The 20794-nt window shown below is 42.8% G+C and overlaps 1 protein-coding gene across 2 annotated transcripts in view; it reads left to right on the forward strand.

The window, feature by feature from the left end:
* Nucleotides 1-20794, forward strand: part of LOC147020556 (protein serrate-like) — a 103339-nt gene that overhangs the window by 58372 nt on the left and 24173 nt on the right. For both annotated transcript variants that reach the window (XM_085895995.1, XM_085895996.1), the window contains 2 exons: nt 9583-9879; nt 11377-11416. In XM_085895995.1, coding sequence (XP_085752121.1) covers nt 9583-9879; nt 11377-11416 — 337 coding nt within the window. The remainder of the gene's footprint in view (nt 1-9582; nt 9880-11376; nt 11417-20794) is intronic.

Here is a 20794-nt window from a genome sequence, read left to right on the forward strand (position 1 = left end):
GTTTTCCCGATTTTTACAGGTGAGATAATTCCCCCATTTTGACAGGTTTAATGATTCCACCATATAGACAGCTGAGATGATTCCCCTATTTCGACAGGTGAAATGATTCCCCTATTTAGACAGGTAAGATGATTCCTCAATTTAGACAGGTGAAATGATTCCCCTATTTTGACAGGTGAGATGATTCCCCTATATCGACAAGTGAGAGGGTTCCCCCATACAGAGAGGTTAAATGATTCCCCCATAGAGACAGTTCAGATGATTGTCATATTTCGACAGGTGAGATGTTTTCCCGATTTTTACAGGTGAGATAATTCCCCCATTTTGACAGGTTTGATGATTCCACCATATAGACAGGTGAAATGATTCCCCTATTTAGACAGGTGAGATGATTCCCCTATTTAAGGCCCAGTCACACCTTGAGGTTTTAGCCAGCTTACGTCGATTTTTCAAAAATTTGTCTAAAACGCTGGTACACGTCGAATACGATATGGGTAAGTTTTGGAAACAATGAGAGCACGCTTAAAAACACTGCCATACGTCATAGTACGCTGGCTTTCATCGTTGTACTTTGCAGTTTTCCTCAAATTTTAGCATGCTTGAAATTTGTTAGACTTATGCCAGCGTATGACTCACACGTTCCGCTACGCTGGCCACAAGTTGTAGGCACGTTATGCGATCGTTGACACACGTTACTTGTAAGTTACTCATAAGCCGAAACACGTCGAGGTAATGATTAGCGTACCCAAAACTTGTTTCTAACCTATGAGTAACATGTTGTAGGCACGTTACACGATCGTTGACACACGTCCACATATGTTACTTTTAAGTTACTCATAAGTCGAAACATGTCAAGATAAGGCCAAAAAAAAAAAATGTTGCATTGGAGTAACGGGTCACTGAAAAATAGGGGAGGTCGGTCGGGATCTTTTTTTTATTTTTATTTTATTTTTTTCCTAATAAATCCCTCCCAAAATCTCCCCCGGCTCGAGTACCACCCTTTTTGTCGGCGGGTTCTGTCCGAAACACTTCCGGGTTTTTGCGATCGCAATTAACAAGATACTTGAAAACAATAGCAAAACAACAAAAATAGCAATAAAATAGGGTCGGCAAAATTTTTCGATAGAAAAAAAACGTAGGGTCGGCGGAATTTTTAGGGTCGGGCGGGTTACGCCAATGCAACATTTTTTTTTTTTTTTTTGGCCTAATGGTTAGCATCAGTGTTCCAGACTCCCTGTTTTTCCTTTTCTTCTTCGGTATGACAGTGATGTTGACGCTTCAATTTCTCATGCGGTTATGATTTAAATCGTTGAGCGGCAGCCTATTAATTATATTATATTATAACCGCACGATAAATCGAAGTGTCAACATCACCGTCATACCGAAAAAAAAAAAAACAAACAAAAAAAAAAAACCAGGGAGTCTGGAACACTGACGCTAACCATTACCTCGACGTGTTTCGACTTATTGGTAACTTACAAGTAACTTTGGTCGACGTGTGCCAACGATCGCGTATTGTGCGTACTACTTATTCCCATCGCATGCAGAACGTGTGAGTAATACGGCAAGTACGTCGTAAAATGTTTAACACGTTTAAAAGTACAAGACGTACTCCACTTACTATGACTTACGATAGTGTACTTTAGCATTCTATTCACGTATACCAAACTTACCCATACCGTATTCGACGTGTGCCAGCATTTTAGATGTATTTTTCAGAGGTCAGCATACGCTGGCAAGATCGCCAAGGTGTGACTGTGATGTTGACACTTCCATTTCTCCGGCGATTATGATTTGAATCATTGTGTGGCAGCCTTTTAATAGGCTACGCCACGTGATCGTCGGAGATATGTGCAGCGCGCGATGCATAAGTTAGACTATCATTGGACATAGGTTGTGAACGCCGACAACAGGCGAAGCATTCGTTGGTATAACTTATCTAGAAGACAACGAAACGTTCTGTGTCCGTGACTAATATGTTATGCATACGACCAACTCGTTATGAATACGTCCGAATCTTTAAAAAAAAAAAACATCAAAAGTTCAGCGTAAGCCAGCGTTTTATACATTTTGATACGTTGCCATTGCTGGCTAAAACGTCAAGGTGTGACTGAGCCTTTAGACAGGTGAAATGATTCCCCTATTTTGAGAGGTGAGATGATTCCTCAATTTTGACAGGTGAGATGATTCCCCTATTTTGACAGGTGAGATGATTCCCCTATTTTGACAGGTGAGATGATTCCCCTATTTTGCCAGTGAGATTATTCCCCTATTTTGACAGATTCAATGATTGCCCTATTTTGACAGGTGAGATGATTGCCTATTTTGACAGGTGAGATGATTCCCCTATTTGACAGGTTAGATGATGCCCTTATTTTGACAGGTGAGATGATTACCCTATTAAGACAGGTTAGATGATTCCCCTATTAAGACAGGTTAGATGATTCCCCTATTTAGACAGGTTAGATGATTCCCCTATTTAGACAGGTTAGATGATTCCCCTATTTAGACAGGTGAGATGATTTCCCTGTTTTGACAGGTTAGATGATTTCCCTGTTTTGACAGGTTAGATGATTTCCCTGTTTTGACAGGTTAGATGATTTCCCTGTTTTGACAGGTTCGATGATTTCCATGTTTTGACAGATAAGATTATTTCCCTGTTTTGATAGGTAAGATGATTCCCCTATTTTGACAGGTAAGATGATTCCCCTATTTTGACAGGTTAGATGATTCCCCTATTTTGACAGGTTAGAAGATTCCCCTATTTTGACAGGTTAGAAGATTCTCCTATTTTGACAGGTGAGATGATTCCCTTATTTAGACAGGTTAGAGGATTCCCCTATTTTGACAGGTGAGACGATTCCCCTATTTGACAGGTTAGATGATGCCCTTATTTTGACAGGTTAGATGATTCCCCTATTAAGACAGGTTAGATGATTCCCCTATTAAGACAGAGTAGATGATTCCCCTATTAAGACAGGTTAGATGATTCCCCTATTAAGACAGGTTCGATGATTCCCCTATTTAGACAGGTGAGATGATTCCCCTACTTAGACAGGTTAGATGATTCCCCTACTTAGACAGGTTAGATGATTCCTCTATTTAGACAGGTTAGATGATTCCCCTATTTAGACAGGTGAGATGATTCCTCAATTTTGACAGGTGAGATGATTCCCCTATTTTGACAGGTGAGATTATTCCCCTATTTTGACAGGTTCAATGATTGCCCTATTTTGACAGGTTCAATGATTGCCCTATTTTGACAGGTTCAATGATTGCCCTATTTTGACAGGTGAGATGATTGCCCTATTTTGACAGGTGAGATGATTCCCCTATTTGACAGGTTAGACGATGCCCTTATTTTGACAGGTGAGATGATTCCCCTATTAAGACAGGTTAGATGATTCCCCTATTAAGACAGGTTAGATGATTCCCCTATTTAGACAGGTTAGATGATTCCCCTATTTAGACAGGTGAGATGATTCCCCTGTTTTGACAGGTTAGATGATTTCCAGGTTTTGACAGGTTAGATGATTTCCTTGTTTTGACAGGTTAGATGATTTTCCTGTTTTGACAGGTTCAATGATTTCCATGTTTTGACAGATAAGATTATTTCCCTGTTTTGACAGGTAAGATGATTCCCCTATTTTGACAGGTTAGATGATTCCCCTATTTTGACAGGTTAGAAGATTCCCCTATTTTGACAGGTTAGAAGATTCTCCTATTTTGACAGGTGAGATGATTCCCTTATTTAGACAGGTTAGAGGATTCCCCTGTTTTGACAGGTTAGAGGATTCCCCTGTTTTGACAGGTTAGAGGATTCCCCTATTTTGACAGGTGAGACGATTCCCCTATTTGACAGGTTAGATGATGCCCTTATTTTGACAGGTTAGATGATTCCCCTATTAAGACATGTTACATGATTCCCCTATTAAGACAGGTTCGATGATTCCCCTATTAAGACAGGTTCGATGATTCCCCTATTTAGACAGGTTAGATGATTCCCCTACTTAGACAGGTTAGATGATTCCCCTATTTAGACAGGTTAGATGATTCCCCTATTTAGACATGTTAGATGATTCCCCTATTTAGACATGTTAGATGATTCCCCTATTTAGACAGGTTAGATGATTCCCCTATTTAGACAGGGTAGATGATTCCCCTATTTTGACAGGTGAGATGATTCCCCTATTTAGACAGGGTAGATGATTCCCCTATTTTGACAGGTGAGATGATTCCCCTATTTGACAGGTTAGATGATGCCCTTATTTTGACAGGTGAGATGATTCCCCTATTAAGAAAGGTTCGATGATTCCCCTATTTAGACAGGTTGGATGATTCCCCTATTTAGACAGGTTACATGATTCCCCTATTTAGACAGGTTATATGATTCCCCTATTTAGACAGGGTAGATGATTCCCATATTTTGACAGGTGAGATGATTCCCCTATTTGACAGGTTAGATGATGCCCTTATTTTGACAGGTGAGATGATTCCCCTATTAAGAAAGGTTCGATGATTCCCCTATTTAGACAGGTTAGATGATTCCCCTATTTAGACAGGTTAGATGATTCCCCTATTTAGACAGGTTAGATGATTCCCCTATTTAGACAGGTTAGATGATTCCCCTATTTAGACAGGTTAGATGATTCCCCTATTTAGACAGGTTATATGATTCCCCTATTTAGACAGGGAAGATGATTCCCCTATTTTGACAGGTGAGATGATTCCCCTATTTAGACTGGGTAGATGATTCCCCTATTTTGACAGGTGAGATGATTCCCCTATTTGACAGGTTAGATGATGCCCTTATTTTGACAGGTGAGATGATTCCCCTATTAAGAAAGGTTCGATGATTCCCCTATTTAGACAGGTTAGATGATTCCCCTATTTAGACAGGTTAGATGATTCCCCTATTTTGACAGTTTAGATGATTCCCCTATTTAGACAGGTTAGATGATTCCCCTATTTAGACAGGTGAGAAGATTCCCCTATTTTGACAGGTGAGATGATTCCCCTATTTTGACAGGTTAGATGATTCCCCTATTTTGACAGTTGAGATGATTCCCCTGTTTTGGCAGGTTAGATGATTCCCCTGTTTTGACAGGTCAGATGATTCCCCTATTTTGACAGTTTTGATGATTCCCCTATTTTGACAGACTTGATGATTCCCCTATTTTGATAGGCTTGATGATTCAGCCTATTTTCACATTATGATGATTCCCCTATTTTGTCAGGTTAGATGATTCCCCTATTTTGACAGGTTAGATGATTCCCCTATTTTGATAGGTTAGATGATTCCCTTATTTAGATAGGTTCGATGATTCCCCTATTTTGACAGGTTAGATGATTTCCCTGTTTTGATAGGTTAGATGATTTCCCTATTTTGACAGGTTAGATGATTCCCCTATTTTGACAGGTTAGATGATTCCCCTATTTTGACAGGTTAGATGATTCCCCTATTTCGACAGGTTAGATGATTCCCCTATTTCGACAGGTTAGATGATTCCCCTATTTAGACAGGTTAGATGATTCCCCTATTTAGACAGGTTATATGATTCCCCTATTTAGACAGGGAAGATGATTCCCCTATTTTGACAGGTGAGATGATTCCCCTATTTAGACTGGGTAGATGATTCCCCTATTTTGACAGGTGAGATGATTCCCCTATTTGACAGGTTAGATGATGCCCTTATTTTGACAGGTGAGATGATTCCCCTATTAAGAAAGGTTCGATGATTCCCCTATTTAGACAGGTTAGATGATTCCCCTATTTTGACAGTTTAGAGGATTCCCCTATTTAGACAGGTTAGATGATTCCCCTATTTAGACAGGTGAGAAGATTCCCCTATTTTGACAGGTGAGATGATTCCCCTATTTTGACAGGTTAGAAGATTCCCCTATTTTGACAGTTGAGATGATTCCCCTGTTTTGGCAGGTTAGATGATTCCCCTGTTTTGACAGGTCAGATGATTCCCCTATTTTGACAGTTTTGATGATTCCCCTATTTTGACAGAATTGATGATTCCCCTATTTTGATAGGCTTGATGATTCAGCCTATTTTGACATTATGATGATTCCCCTATTTTGTCAGGTTAGATGATTCCCCTATTTTGACAGGTTAGATGATTCCCCTATTTTGACAGGTTAGATGATTCCCTTATTTAGATAGGTTCGATGATTCCCCTATTTTGACAGGTTAGATGATTTCCCTGTTTTGATAGGTTAGATGATTTCCCTATTTTGACAGGTTAGATGATTCCCCTATTTTGACAGGTTAGATGATTCCCCTATTTTGACAGGTTAGATGATTCCTCTATTTTGACAGGTTAGATGATTCCCCTGTTTTGACAGGTTAGATGATTCCCCTGTTTTGGCAGGTTAGATGATTCCCCTGTTTTGACAGGTCAGATGATTCCTCTATTTTGACAAGTTCGTTGATTCCCCTATTTTGACAGTTTCGATGATTCCCCTATTTTGACAGGCTTGATGATTCCCCTATTTTGATAGGCTTGATGATTCAGCCTATTTTGACATTATGATGATTCCCCTATTTTGATAGGTTAGATGATTCCCTTATTTCGATAGGTTCGATGATTCCCCTATTTTGACAGGTTAGATGATTCCCCTGTTTTGACAGGTTAGATGATTCCCCTGTTTTGACAGGTTAGATGATTTCCCTGTTTTGACAAGTTAGATGATTCCCCTATTTTGACAGGTGAGATGATTCCCCTGTTTTGACAGGTTAGATGATTCCCCTGTTTTGACAGGTTAGATGATGCCTCTATTTTGACAAGTTCGTTGATTCCCCTATTTTGATAGTTTCGATGATTCCCCTATTTTGACATTATGATGATTCCCTTATTTTGATAGGTTCGATGATTCCCCTGTTTTGACAGGTTAGATGATTCCCCTGTTTTGACAGGTTAGATGATTTCCCTGTTTTGACAGGTGAGATGATTCCCCTGTTTTGACAGGTGAGATGATTCCCCTGTTTTGACAGGTTAGATGATTCCCCTGTTTTGACAGGTTAGATGATTCCCCTGTTTTGACAGGTCAGTTGATTCCCCTATTTTGACAGGCTTGATGATTCCCCTATTTTGATAGGCTTGATGATTCAGCCTATTTTGACAAGTTAGATGATTCCCCTATTTTGACATTATGATGATTCCCCTATTTTGATAGGTTAGATGATTCCCTTATTTAGATAGGTTCGATGATTCCCCTGTTTTGACAGGTTAGATGATTCCCCTGTTTTGACAGGTTAGATGATTCCCCTGTTTTGACAGGTGAGATGATTCCCCTGTTTTGACAGGTGAGATGATTCCCCTGTTTTGACAGGTTAGATGATTCCCCTGTTTTGACAGGTTAGATGATTCCCCTGTTTTGACAGGTCAGTTGATTCCCCTATTTTGACAGGCTTGATGATTCCCCTATTTTGATAGGCTTGATGATTCAGCCTATTTTGACAAGTTAGATGATTCCCCTATTTTAACAGGTTAGATGATTCCCCTGTTTTGACAGCTTCGATGATTCCCTTATTTAGACAATTTAGATGATTCCCTTATTTAGACAGTTTAGATGATTCCCTTATTTAGACAGTTTAGATGATTCCCTTATTTAGACAGTTTAGATTCCCCTATTTTGACAGGTTAGATGATTCCCCTATTTTGACAGGTTAGATGATTCCCTTATTTTGACAGGTTAGATGATTCCCTTATTTTGACAAGTTAGATGATTCCCCTGTTTTGACAGGTTAGATGATTTCATGATTTAGAAAAGTTTGATGATTCCCTTATTTATACAGGTGAGATGGTTCCCTATTTCAAAACTTTTTGCCGATTCCCTCATTTACACAGGATGTAACCCGATTAGTACGTTTGTTTTTCCTGTTGTAATCAATTGTATATTACGACAGGAATGTGGAACTTTTTGTCTTCTTCCAACGATTGCTTAGTCGTTATGAAAGACACCATGAGATCTTTATCGTCCACACGACAATGGTAGCAGGTTGGACACACGGCTTGATGTCACATTCAATGAACCCACTCATCGATGCTTCAGAATCTGTTATTGACTTACTAAATAGTTTCAGTCCACTGTAATAAGTTTGTATTGTGTTCGTGGTTCAGTTCATGTATCTACCCCACCCCCCCCCCCACCCCACCTTGCCTCCTGCCCCCACTCGAAGCCTCCATTGTGCAGGAAAAGGCTGAATGATCCATCACTGATTGATCACAGAAACACACAAACTAAATAATGAATGCTCGGAAATGTGTGCTTTCCTCACTCTTGCACCTCTGCCCTTGGAGAATTCGTTTTCCCCTGAACTGTTGTTGCATTCTTTGTTCAGGACCCACAGATGATTGTATTTATAAGGAAGTGTTTAAAGAAAATCACTTTCTTTTCGCTTGTTGCGTGTTTGGGAATGATAACATGGTTACATCCTTTTTATCTTCATGTCATTTCTTTTCCCCTCACCGTGTGCTTCAAACGGGCTGATAGTTGATATGGCAGTTACTGCAAATCCCAACGCTTTTCATTTATTTACTTTCTTTGTTGCGGGCTCAGGAGCTGCAAGGATGGCTTCGAGGTCCATGCACTCACCTGTGAACTGTCTCACCTGTGTTGGAATGTCGGCCCAGCTATAAACCGTCTTCCTGAAGTTTCACGTACAGGACGAGGCATCAAGCCATCCCTCGGATGGACGACAAGTCCGGAAGACCCGTCTGCTCGCACCGATCGTTCTTCAGTGTTCATACGTGTCAAAGATCCAATCGGGTTCTTTACAAAGAGTGGGCTAGTTGTCACCGCCAATACGAATTTCCAGTACCCCAGGGAAATTCCAAATTCCTTCCCAAATCATCTTCCGTCACAAGTCAAGCCTGGCAAGCTCATTCCAGAAAAGACGTTTTCCAAGAAAGGCTGCGCCTGTCGTCATCCCCCTTCGATGCCCCTTTTCCCTCCAGTCCCACAAGAAGGTGGAAGTAATTGGGGTCCCTGAATAACAATACACAACATATTTATCTAATACAGTATATGCCGGCCATGATTGTTGCTCATTTTGTTTTCGCTTTCAACGTTGCTTCCATTAACTGACAGTCATTTTCATCTCACCGTGGAGTTTCGAAGCTCGACGTTGACATTCCCTCGATGAACATCGTTTTGCTCTTCGTAGTAAGAAGTTGTTTTTTTGTTTTTTTCTCAAATGAGCCAATGGAGCCTTTGTCATCATAATGATGTTATAGCATCCATTAAGCTGTCTGTCTCATTTTTCCCGACATTTAATTAACATGAATTTGCTTATGGGGGGAAATCCACATTATTATTCACACCAAATTGCTTTAAAAAAAAAAGTGCAGTTAATTGGGGTCAATTCTTCATGAACTTGTAAGTGTGTCTATCGTATTGCACCCAATTGACTGTCAGGTGTGTAGCAACGGCGCTGTGTTTGTGTTGCTGTCATATTCATCATCGTTTTTTTTTCAAAACGAACGTACAAGAATAAGATTGCGAGCCACTTATTCTGATGATGGTGGTGACCTGATGATCAGCCGGTCCTTGTCACTTTGTCACCTGTAGGGTGGGTTTGCTGCTGGCTACTTTGAACTGCAGGTCGTATGGCTGGCGCTTCAAAGTGACTTCCCGTGTCCAGAACCCTGTGGTCTGTACATCCAGGCTTGTCTGAAGCAGTTCCAGAGTGAGGTGACGGTGCAGGAAGCCTGCATTTATGGTGCGGATCGCACTGAAGTTTTGAGGCCCAGCGTGATACAGGACGGGACTGAGGGGCCGGATGCCTCGATGACCCCTCGAATCGCACCGGATTGGGCCGGAAGACCTGAGGCCTTGATCCAGATTCCCTTTCATTTCTCATGGCCGGTGAGGTTCTTCTTCATCTCACTTTATCACTTGTTCATTGTTTTTTGTTTTTTTTTCTTCCATGCTGTGTTTATTATGAATTTGTTGGAAAGTAATCGCGTAGTTGCCACCGTTGAGAGAAGAAAAAGCGGTGGGATTGAAAGGATCTGTGGTGTCATGGAGTGAATCGACTGAGCGGAGGAGGGTCAGGGATGTGAATCTTTTTTTCACGGAGCATATTAGGAAATGCCTGGTGTTGGCTTGATGGTTCGGGTCAGTTGTTGAATTAATACCAGGTGGGGTTGACTTTACCTGTCATCCTTCCGAGGTCGGCAAAATGAGTGCCAGCTTGCTGGTATCCAGTGTCGGCATGGCGACCCGTCCAGGATTGTACCCAATAGCCAAGGAGACTGCTTGGGGCAGCACCAACGCTTTGCACAGAGTATGGACCTGTCAAGCTACTACAACTACGACACTTAGTAATGGATGGATGGATATTAGGAAACTTACCGAAGGCCAACAGAAACCTTGTCACAACATGTAAATCTATCGAAAACTTCAATGAGAGATATTATTTTGTAAAAGCGGTATTTACACTATAAAAGCGGTAGACTGGCGGTAGTTACCACCTAAAGCATAGAGTTGGCAACTATGTAATTTGGGAGGAATAGGAATATTATAACACAGCTCAAAACGGTGGAATTTTATACGATTGTTCTTTTAAACAAAACAATGTAGTTTCTTGACGTCAAAGCAATGGAAATGGTAATTATTGTTCGTAGAGATAATATTTGTTTTGTTTTTAAATTTCAGGATTGTTGTTTTGAGTTGTTTCGTATGCAGCCTGGGGCTGTTGGTTGCATTAATTCTGGAAGCACGGCTGTGCCGCTGATGCGATACCCCTGTTACCAGTAAGCTGGTACTCATTTTGCCGACCTCGGAAGGATGACGGGTTTAGTCAACCCACCTGGTGTTATTTAAATGGGAGGGAGATGGGGCTCAAACTCAAGACCCAAAAATTTTAAGTCGGCCATCTTAACCATTAAGCCAACACCAGGCTGTTATTTCGAATAAGTTGGTGAAACACTTTCTGTTGCAAAGTGCTCATTTCCAGCTGGTATTTGAACGTGGGCACTACGTGTTCCCAGGCGTGCTGCCTATCAGTTCAGCTGCTGTCTTTATTTTTGTCCTGCCAGGGTGGGGACACGGAGACATTGGCATTGTGACACACTAGTTCTCAGGCTGTTTTTGAGGTCACATATTTTGAACAATTGTGTGAACAATCCAAAAAAAGATGGTGACAGATAGACAGTACAAGTATGGGAAGTAATTAGAATAGCACGGACTACTCAAAAGAACAATTTCTCAGGCTTCACTTGTATTTTAGCTCGTGTGAAGAATTCATGACAAAAATATTCCAATGAAAAACAGTAACTCTGACTGATGTTCAATAATTATAGGACGTGGCCACATATCAACCCTCTCCTGCCTTTTGTCTGCCTCGCCATCCCTCGACAGCGCACGTTTGGCCTCATTCTGGAAATCCGAAACGTCACCGGTAAGTCGATATGCACAAACATTTTGATAAAATATTAAACCACTGTCACACGGTGTCATTGTAACTGATGCCATGAATGCTCTGTCCGTGCACAAACAGCATTTGTCATCAGAAATGTCTCAAAGTAAAGAGAATTCCCATCCATGTATCTCACATATCTTGTGTAAGGATTGCTTGCTTTTTTCTAGTCCTGCTATCCAAAGGTAAGTTTTTGGTTCAAAGGATTGTGCAGAGGGTAGTGCACATACCTCTGAGACGTGTGGGTTCAATTGCCGACCCGACTGTAAACTGTGCGGTTCGTGCTTCACAAATTGTGACGTCTCTTGGATGGATGATAAACCAGGTGTTCGGTCTGCTCGCATTAGCGTGGTGTACATTTTAGATCCCACGGTGTCTTTTGATGGAGTAGACGGGTTATTATCGGCACCGTGGTCAAATTCCAGAAATCCCTACCCTCGGGTTCATCATCAAAAAACAAGAAAAGGGAAGAGCTTAAGACTACTGACTCAGGAAGACGGTTCCACAGGTGATACTGTATCAGATGGGTGTGAAAGAATCGAGGTGAGCATTGAGTTTGGACTTGGAGTGGGTAACAAGGAAAGGGTTATTGACAGAACATTTGAGACGTGGGGGTGCAGGAGCTGGAGGGGAGGTGAGAGGGCAGGGGGAGCAAGACCGGAATAGATCCGGTAAAAAGACTCCAAGGCCACAAACCGGCTTGTCCATATAGAGGGTAAAAGTGAAAATATGGGTCCTTTTCACACGACAAGACGTGTTCCAGGAAGATAATCAGGAATGTATTTTCTCCAGATTCGCAGAGAAGGATACTGTTACAGCTTGCCCGGTGGAGGGGATGTGGAACCATCCTGCACAGAATGGTAACGTCTGCAAAGTGATACCGTATAGATTTTCTGATGACTGACGTGTCGATGATCTATAACAAGAACAGGATTGTTTCCAGAACACTACCTTGAAGGACACTGGCCTCTAGAAGTACAGCATGGGACACGATTCTACCCAAAGCAACCCGTTGCCTGTGAGTACACAGGAAAGTTGATAGCCATTGTAAGAAGGAACCTTGGATCCCACTCGCTGACAGTTTGCGAATCGAGGTGGGGTGCCAGACATGATCAAAAATGCATGGGTAGTGTGCAGTGAGGTCTCCCAGTTCTCCAGTCCTCTGATTCCATTGCTGATACAGAAGATGCAGCACGTCCAAGGTGGAATGACCTGGGTGGAAGATAAATCGATGGAAGGAAATCTGAGACTTAAAGAAAAATGGATCTTGAGGTCCACCACAATTATCAATTTGGACTATCATTTATATTTCTACAATTATATATCATCCACTCCATCAAAAGACACCGTGTCTCTGGTTATGAGGGTCTGTTTTTCCACCGTACTCAAGAGTTGGGATAATGTTGGTTATATTCCTTGATGCAGGCAGGGGGCCCTTTGACGATGACCTGGAACGGAGCGGAGAGGTAGGAGTTCGACAAGGCAGATGGACAGTCTTTGAGTGTGAGGACACTAATGCCATCATCACCTTTCGAGGTGGATGAGACAAAAGAGGCGAGGAATTTCTCCACCTTGGAAAGAGGGAGGTGCACATGCTATCGGATGTTTTGAGTGATGGCCTGGGTGGATTTTCCATAAAACAGAACCCTCGAGGCGTTTTTTGGGGGAAAAGTTGGCAAACAGCTTTTATTGGCATAAGTTGAGTCTGCTGAATCCGTTGCTGGTGTGTCTGCCTGACTCGATTTAAACCTTTCGATGTTCAAATGTTGAATTAAAGATGGGACCAAATTTTAAGGATCAGACAATAAATGTGGATTGATAGCACTTATAAGTTCCTAGCAACAGTTATCAGAAGACTACTTGATGTTTAAACACCCGAGGACATGTTTTGATAACGTATAGCTAGAAACTGGAAGTGTTGTATTCTGCCAAAGAAAGGCGATTCATGAAAATAACCATCGATTTATTCAATGTGGAAATGATACCTCGGCAACTGACATTTACAAGAAAGTGCATTACATGTTACACTACTGTGCAGCATGCTTTTATCTCGGCACATATCGTTGTTTCAATTCCGAGCTTCGTCTTGTTTGTCTGCACAGCCAGAGGTTGGATAGCATGACTGTCGTGCTTTTCCACATCCACACCGTAAGCTTCTGCAATTATAGTAGTGGACACTTGCAACCGGTTATTTCTAAACACGCCTTGGGAACTGAAGGAAGTGACTGACATGCAGGTGGGAACCAAAACGTTTTACTCGTACCTTCATCCCATTGCATCTGGTGCTGGATGGACTGGGAACCAAACATGGGCGTGCCTCCAATACCGGTGCCTGATGATGACTTCGTTGGATGCGAAATATCAGAATGTCATTTGAAGGTGGAATATTTTCAGGTGTCTTCAGTCTTCAAGAAGACCTGACATCTTGGCAGCATCCACAGGATGATCAGTTTTAATTTCATGAAATCTGCAGGTGGATGCTTCTGTATTCTTTGTAGTCTCAGTCGAATGGTCTCACCTTTGCCGAAATATTTTATCAATCCGTCGTGGCTCTGAAACCCTTTTCCAAGCTGTTTTCCTCCGATGTCTGGAAAAGAAAGAATTGCTATCACTACCTGTCAAGGCATGAAATGGGAGAAGCGTTTCCAGCACATTTGGACCATATCGAGTTTGTGAGAAGATAGCGTACGCTCGAACACATTTTTGCTTTGCCGTCCCAGGTTTTAACCGCAGACTTTGACAAGTCACTCTGTCAAAGTGTGCGAAGAGTCGTCGGTCTCACCTGAAGCTACTACAATTTTACCAGAGTGGTTTTGAATACAGCACAGTGTAAAACAATTATTGTGTCAGATTCCTTGTGTTTGGTCCTCAAGCTACCTGTGGCAACATTACCATAATATGACTGCACCACCTCTTCTGCATCAAATCCACCAACTAAAACTTTTTTTTTTTTCCTTCTGTTGCTTTGATGATGAGTATCCTGGAAAGGAATCTTGATAGATCCACCTTGCTTTTCTGCCATCGAGAGAAAATCATTCCAACTCAATGACGAAGGGACATCTTTATGTTCAATAATATACCTGATAGGTCTTGAATCTTGAGTATGTCTTCATTGCGTTCCTGCTTTTATCAAATTTTCAAAAATACCTTCTTTCGGTTGCAGCACATGGGTAGCATATTTTGCTGGGGGCACAAATCTGCTGCTGATGCAGTGTCCCAGGTGGTTAGAGCAGGAATTTGTAATTTGTTCAGGATGCCGATGATAGCACGCCAACTCTTAAGGAAGGACACCCAGTTTGACGTCAACAGTCCATCTGAGGGACGGCACACAAATTGATGCCTCACCCTGCCTGCGAAACATCAGGATGATCGTTTATGGGTGTGTTGAGATTCAAACCCAAGTAAGGCAGCTCAGGAGTGAGCATGCTTACCTCTCGGCTATCTTACCAGCCCTTCATAATATCTGTCAAATACGATATCAATGCGACGATATTGGAAACCTGATTGGATAACAGCTCTTACAAACACATCATCTGAATCCCCAAATGTATGAGCACCCATTTAGCTTCCCCATTGCTCTTATTAAAGCTTGCCCATCGATAACTAATGCTGCATCATCGCCAAGATCCCTTACAGTCAGTCTTGCAGGAAAGGGCACGTTACCGCTCAAGGTCTCCGATGAAGCTATTTTTTTTTTCCAATGTGAAGAGATCCATTTATTTCTGTAAGTGGTACAGGTACAGGCAAAAGCTGTTGTTTCAGTATTTGATGTTGATTCACTTGTCTGCCAGCTGTGAAGGCTGTTATGAATCTTTGGAGAATATATTTGTCATCCTTGAGTGTTTTCTGCTCTCCCTCCTCTTGTCCATTTTTTTTTTTTTGGTGATGTGCAAAGATGCAAAGGTCAGAGGACAATTTTTATGCATTGGATCTTGAAACTCAGTATTCCCCTCTTCTGTAAGAGCAAGTCGCTCATAAATGACGTTGAGTTGGTCTCTACCTTGTTGCTTGGCAGTCAAGAGTTCTCTGCTGAATCTGTTGTGATGCTAAATATTCAGTAGCAATGCTCTCCAAAACCTCGTTTGCTTCTTTCGAGTAAAACTTTGAAGAGGACTAATGTGCAACAACATTACTGTCTCGCTTCATTCTCCTCTTGGTGACCTCATTGTGGATGAACGTGTCCTCTAAACCGAGTCTCTGGTTTGGTTGTACGATGTGATCTTAGATTATAAGATAAGGCCCACCTGCATAGTGCTGTTGTAGCTTTGGTTATACCAGTGATGCCACCTTTCAGTTTGCCAGCACTGTTTGACCATTCTTGCCTCTTATCTGTAATCTACCTGGTTAAATTCCAATTTTGCTGAAATTCATGCATCTGTAACTCCCAGACTGCATGACTCTAGGCTCACCTAAGTATGAAAATAACCTGCACCATATCTGTGCACTCCAACCAGAATTTGAAACTTCTGTTGGTAGTAGTCTGCATATATTCTTTGAAAGTTTTCTGAAACCTTTCAAAAACAGAAGAGAGAAAAGTTAATTGATATTTTGCTGTAATAGGTTCCTCCATTGCTGGAGGAACACCGAGTGTCATTCTTTGTATGTGTGATAGTTGACAACTTATCATCTCCTCCTGGATCTCACTGCCATGATTGTTACTATCAAGCACAAACTACAGTCATAAATGTCAATGTTGTCACAAGTGAAATGTACAAATCGTCCAGGCGCTAAGTTTGGTGTGTAACTGCTCATGGATTTGGGTCCATTGATTTGAGAGTTTTCTGTGGAAGCTGCATCGATCTGCTTAATATTGTCATAGCTTGAGGGGCCTTGGGCAGTCGGTGGCACGGCTCGTCTGGTTTATTGCCCCTCATTTGTCTCTTTTGCTGCTCGTCACCTTCCTTGGGCCTGCTCGTCTACTCACCTACTACGGGCCTGTTCGCCCCGCTTTGGGCCTGCTCACCTGTTCTGTTGCCTGCTCGCCTTTTTGCTTCTTGTTTGTCGTGCTTGCTTTGGTGTTTCCAGTGGTGGGTGAGGCCTCGTCCTATACATGGGCGCATCCTGGCCGGCGCTTTCGGCCTGTGTGTGGGTGCCTTCCTGCTTCGGCACTGACCTGGGCATAATAAATCTGGCTTGCAGCAATGACCTGCACACGGGCACGACCCGATTCGCAGCATTGGTTACCCATGGACACGACGAGACTTGCAATATTAACGTTTGGCTTTGGATATTTAGAGTAGGTTTGACTACCATCTACACAGTTTTAATTTAATCAATAGTCTATCGTTTCTGTTTACTATATAAATTGTTGTTTTATTGCTGATTAAGATGTTTTTATTTTGTAACGTGCCATGAGCGCCATTTACTGATGGACACTGGCATCCTATGAATGTTCATTATTGAAAGCTGACCATGTGATTCACACTATAGTAGAGCTCTACGAGCTGCCGTGATCATGTAGCTTGGTGCACAGTACAACCCAGGCCTACATGGTTTGGAGTCCAGTGTTTACCACCACTTGTATTATAGACTAAATCTTGTGAAATACTTAGGACCTTGGTATGCATCTTGTCATCCGCACGTTCCTCCTGATTTTCATCCTCATCATCATCGTCAGGATGTTGCTGTCCAACAAGAAGCAGACAAACATACATGTAAGCATCTCTAACACACAAGCCATTGCTTGTTCTTCAGTAACATCAACTCCTTTGAAGACAGGTTCACTCTTCATATCACATCTAAGTCTGAGTGCCACCTGTACCATTTCCAACAAGAAAAAGAGCAGAGATTGCCGACCCTCACCAGGACCTGTTTTGTGTGGTGTATTTTGTGGGGCATTTGTGTACTGGTGTCTTATGTAATTAATAAGAGACATAATTAGAACTGCCACTTTATAATTGCTCGCAGTGATGACCGGGTACCAAGACGTCTTCCTTTGATGCAACCCCACTTTGATCGGACACCTGACCCTGACCGATGACATTTTTCATTATTATTAAATTGAATTTAGGATGGGATTAAAATAAATTCAAATCAAATGGAAGACCAAATAGGACCTCTTCAAAGACCAAATAGATATTCAAATCAAATGGAAGACCACATTGGAGTAATCAGAAGGAACCCAAACAAGTAAGAAGCAAAGATGAAGTCATCGGGCGGAACCTGGATAGGATTCGCATTTCAGATGCTACTCCTCTACCCTCAAACCCATCCAGGGACAGCCAAGTAAGCCTTATTCAAAAATAAAAAATAAAAATAAAAAACCCAGAAAGAACCCAGATCAAAAAATTAAATAATTCTGGCTGCCAGACCATGCATCTGATCAAGTTGAAATTTAAAACATGTATTCCCCATCATGACTAGATCATAAGTGTGAAGTTTCACATCGATTGACTGAGTGGTTCCAGAGAAAACATTATATAATATTTCCTTCAATCCAATATGGCTGCCAAACCATGTGACCCATCAATTATTCCTGAACAAACTTGAACACCCATGGCTTGGGGAACATTAGTGTGAAGTTTTCTTTGATCTGTCCAGCTGTTCTGGAGAAGAAGATTTTTTTTTAATAGCTTTTAGGGTAAATCTAATATGGCTGCCAAACTATGTGATGTATGGTGTGATATGTGTGAAGATTTTGCTCCTCCTGCATAGACAGTCATACCTGGGAAGTTTTGCCTCGACCTGTTCAGCTACTTCAGAGAAGATTTTTGAAGGTGTTTTGTTTTTTTAAAAAACAATATGGCTGCCAAATCACGCAACTAAAGGCGTCATCAATTCATCCCTGGACGACACTCAAAAATTTTCATACTCATCAGAAGTAGTGTTATACATATGCAATTATGACATCTTAATGAGGGCACCTATGACATCGTAATAAAAATCACACTTACTCTCCATGAGGAGTACTTGCCATGTGCCAAGTTTAAATTTTTTCCTTGGTGCGGTTTCAGACAGTGGTCCAAAGTTTTTCAGTTTTTCCAACATGGCTGCCACACCACATGACCTATGACGTAATTATTAAAACATTCCGCACGAGTCGTCGCTCCTATGGTGAAAATTTCATCTCAATCCAAATAGCAGTTGCGGAGAAAAACACTAAAGTTCTATGCAGACAAACTGACAAATGGACCCAAATGCAATACTCTCTCCTTCGGTGAGGGTTGTTGTGGACCCGGGGTCAGGGGTGAGGAAGACCATGAGGGGTGAGCTACCTCGGGTTCCCACCAGATTCTCCTGAATTGCAGGCCGTCGCACACGAATAACTTCGGCGGCAGGTCGCGAATCGACCATGAATGCCAATAACTTGACCACGTGACTTAAGGTCACTCCGTCTGATACCATTTACCTAAAGATCATGTGATTTAATTAGCGGAAGACACGCCCTCGGTACGCACTTGCTCAAACCGGATCACCTTATCAGATCAGATGCAGCCAAGAGTAACTGCCAAGAATGTACCGGCTTGGGAACAGATTGTTGGGGGATAACGTCCTGGCTAAACTGGAGTGCGAACCATGCTGGACCAATGGAGGAAAAGACAAAAACGAGCTGGGAACATTTCTATACAAAGCATTTATTTACAATGGCGAGGAAAAGTATGTGGTACAGTGAATTGGGTTTATTTGGATGTACAGCAGGGAAAGCAAGGAATTTGTGGGGTGCGGCAAAAGGCAAGCAATCTTACAAAAGCAGACACAGAGCAGACTTATCCCTTTGGAACGTCTACAATCTTAACTTAAACTTGAACAGGCACCATCTCATGCACACGCACACGCTCATGCACACGCACACACACCCAAGGAAGATTAGATATAGCCCAGAGAGAAAGAGACCAGATGCGGACAAATGGCCTACAAATACCTCGCGTGGTCGGCGGAGCAACGCAACCTAGTACGCTTAGGGAAAGGTAGGAGCGAGGAATACTGGTGGTGTCTAAGGTGTGGGAGGTGTGGTGTCGTGCCAGAGGAAAATGGGAATGCGAGTCGGTAATGATGCTTTGTGCGCCCAAAGAAGACTAGATAGAGAGAGGGGAGAGAAGATGCGTGAGGTGAACGATCCTTAACCAAGCCATGTATAGGTCTGTTTGTGTAGTGTGTGCCCCCGTGGGATGCTCCGGCACCTCGAGATGTGACACGTTATCTCTGGCTTAGTCACTTTGCCGGGGCTCGTAGCAACGTGCGCTCTGCACTGGTCCGTCTGGCTGCAAGGGGGTGGTGGACCGTTACAACACAGCAAGGAGTCAAGGCAGTCACCCCGGATCAGGCTCTCAAGAAGGAGAACGTCCTGGCAATCGCACACCAAGAGCGGGACAGCGAGGGAAGAGCCAGCTAAGGGGAGGAAATGAAGAGAAGGCAACGAAGAGAAGCCAACGAAGAGCAGAGAAGAAGAGTGAATGGCTCCACGCTCCACCTTTTATAAGCCGCGGGTGAAGGTTGGGGCAATGACCCGCAAGCAACGTGCTGTGACCCAAATCCTGCTCCTCTGTTGGGCCACAGTGGCCTTAGCCATGCCATGCCAGGCTCTGGGACCGGTAACTGTCTCAGTCACCCATCCGGTTTGACACGGTTCGGAGCTCCTGACTCAACATTGCGTATGCTCCTTGAGCCGGCACCCTGGCCCTGAATGCGCTCTCCGAGTGCAGTCGGAATGTCTAACAGCAACAGACTTTCCCAGCCACCCACGGGCCCCCTCTCATGAGCCCAAATGCACACCTGGGCCCTATACCAAACTTCTGAATCGCCCTTCCTGCTACCTCCCCCGCCCTTAACTTGCCATGGTTTGGTGACTGGACGAGGGTCGTATCAATTCCGCGTGCTCACCCGGGACATCCCCGGTGAGATGCGGTCGAGTTATTCACGTCTGTTGCTCGGCCTCACATCGCGCGGTCCCGAGGACAGTCCGAGTCGTGCGGCACTCCTCAATATAGAGTGGCGAATTGTTTCAATGCAGAGGTGCGAGGAGGTGTGGGAATATTTTTCCCGTGTGCGGGAGGCATTTGTGGTCGAAGTGGTGAGGTTTGCTGAGCGAGGTGTGAAGTAAGGTAAGCTACCGGTTGGAAATTGGCGCACAGATTTGAATGAAATAATGGCGCGCGGTGGAGTGTGTCGTGGTTTGTGGTGGTTCCAAGCCACGGGAGGCATTGTGGTGTGCTTATTATTCAATCACATATTGAATGGTGTGTGTGTGTGTGTGTGTGTGTGTGTGTGTGTGTGTGTGTGTGTGTGTGTGTGTGGGTGTGTGTGTGTGTGTGTGTGTGTGTGTGTGTGTGTGTGTGTGTGTGTGTGTGTGTGTGTGTGTGTGTGTGCGCGCGCGCGTTTGCTTGCTTGTTTTGTACCACAGCTAAAAGGAAAGGGTTAGAG

The sequence above is a fragment of the Eptatretus burgeri genome, chromosome 9 (genome assembly GCF_056783735.1).
Source record: "Eptatretus burgeri isolate ZD-2024b chromosome 9, Ebu_testis_v1, whole genome shotgun sequence".
In the NCBI taxonomy this organism is placed as follows: domain Eukaryota; kingdom Metazoa; phylum Chordata; class Myxini; order Myxiniformes; family Myxinidae; genus Eptatretus; species Eptatretus burgeri.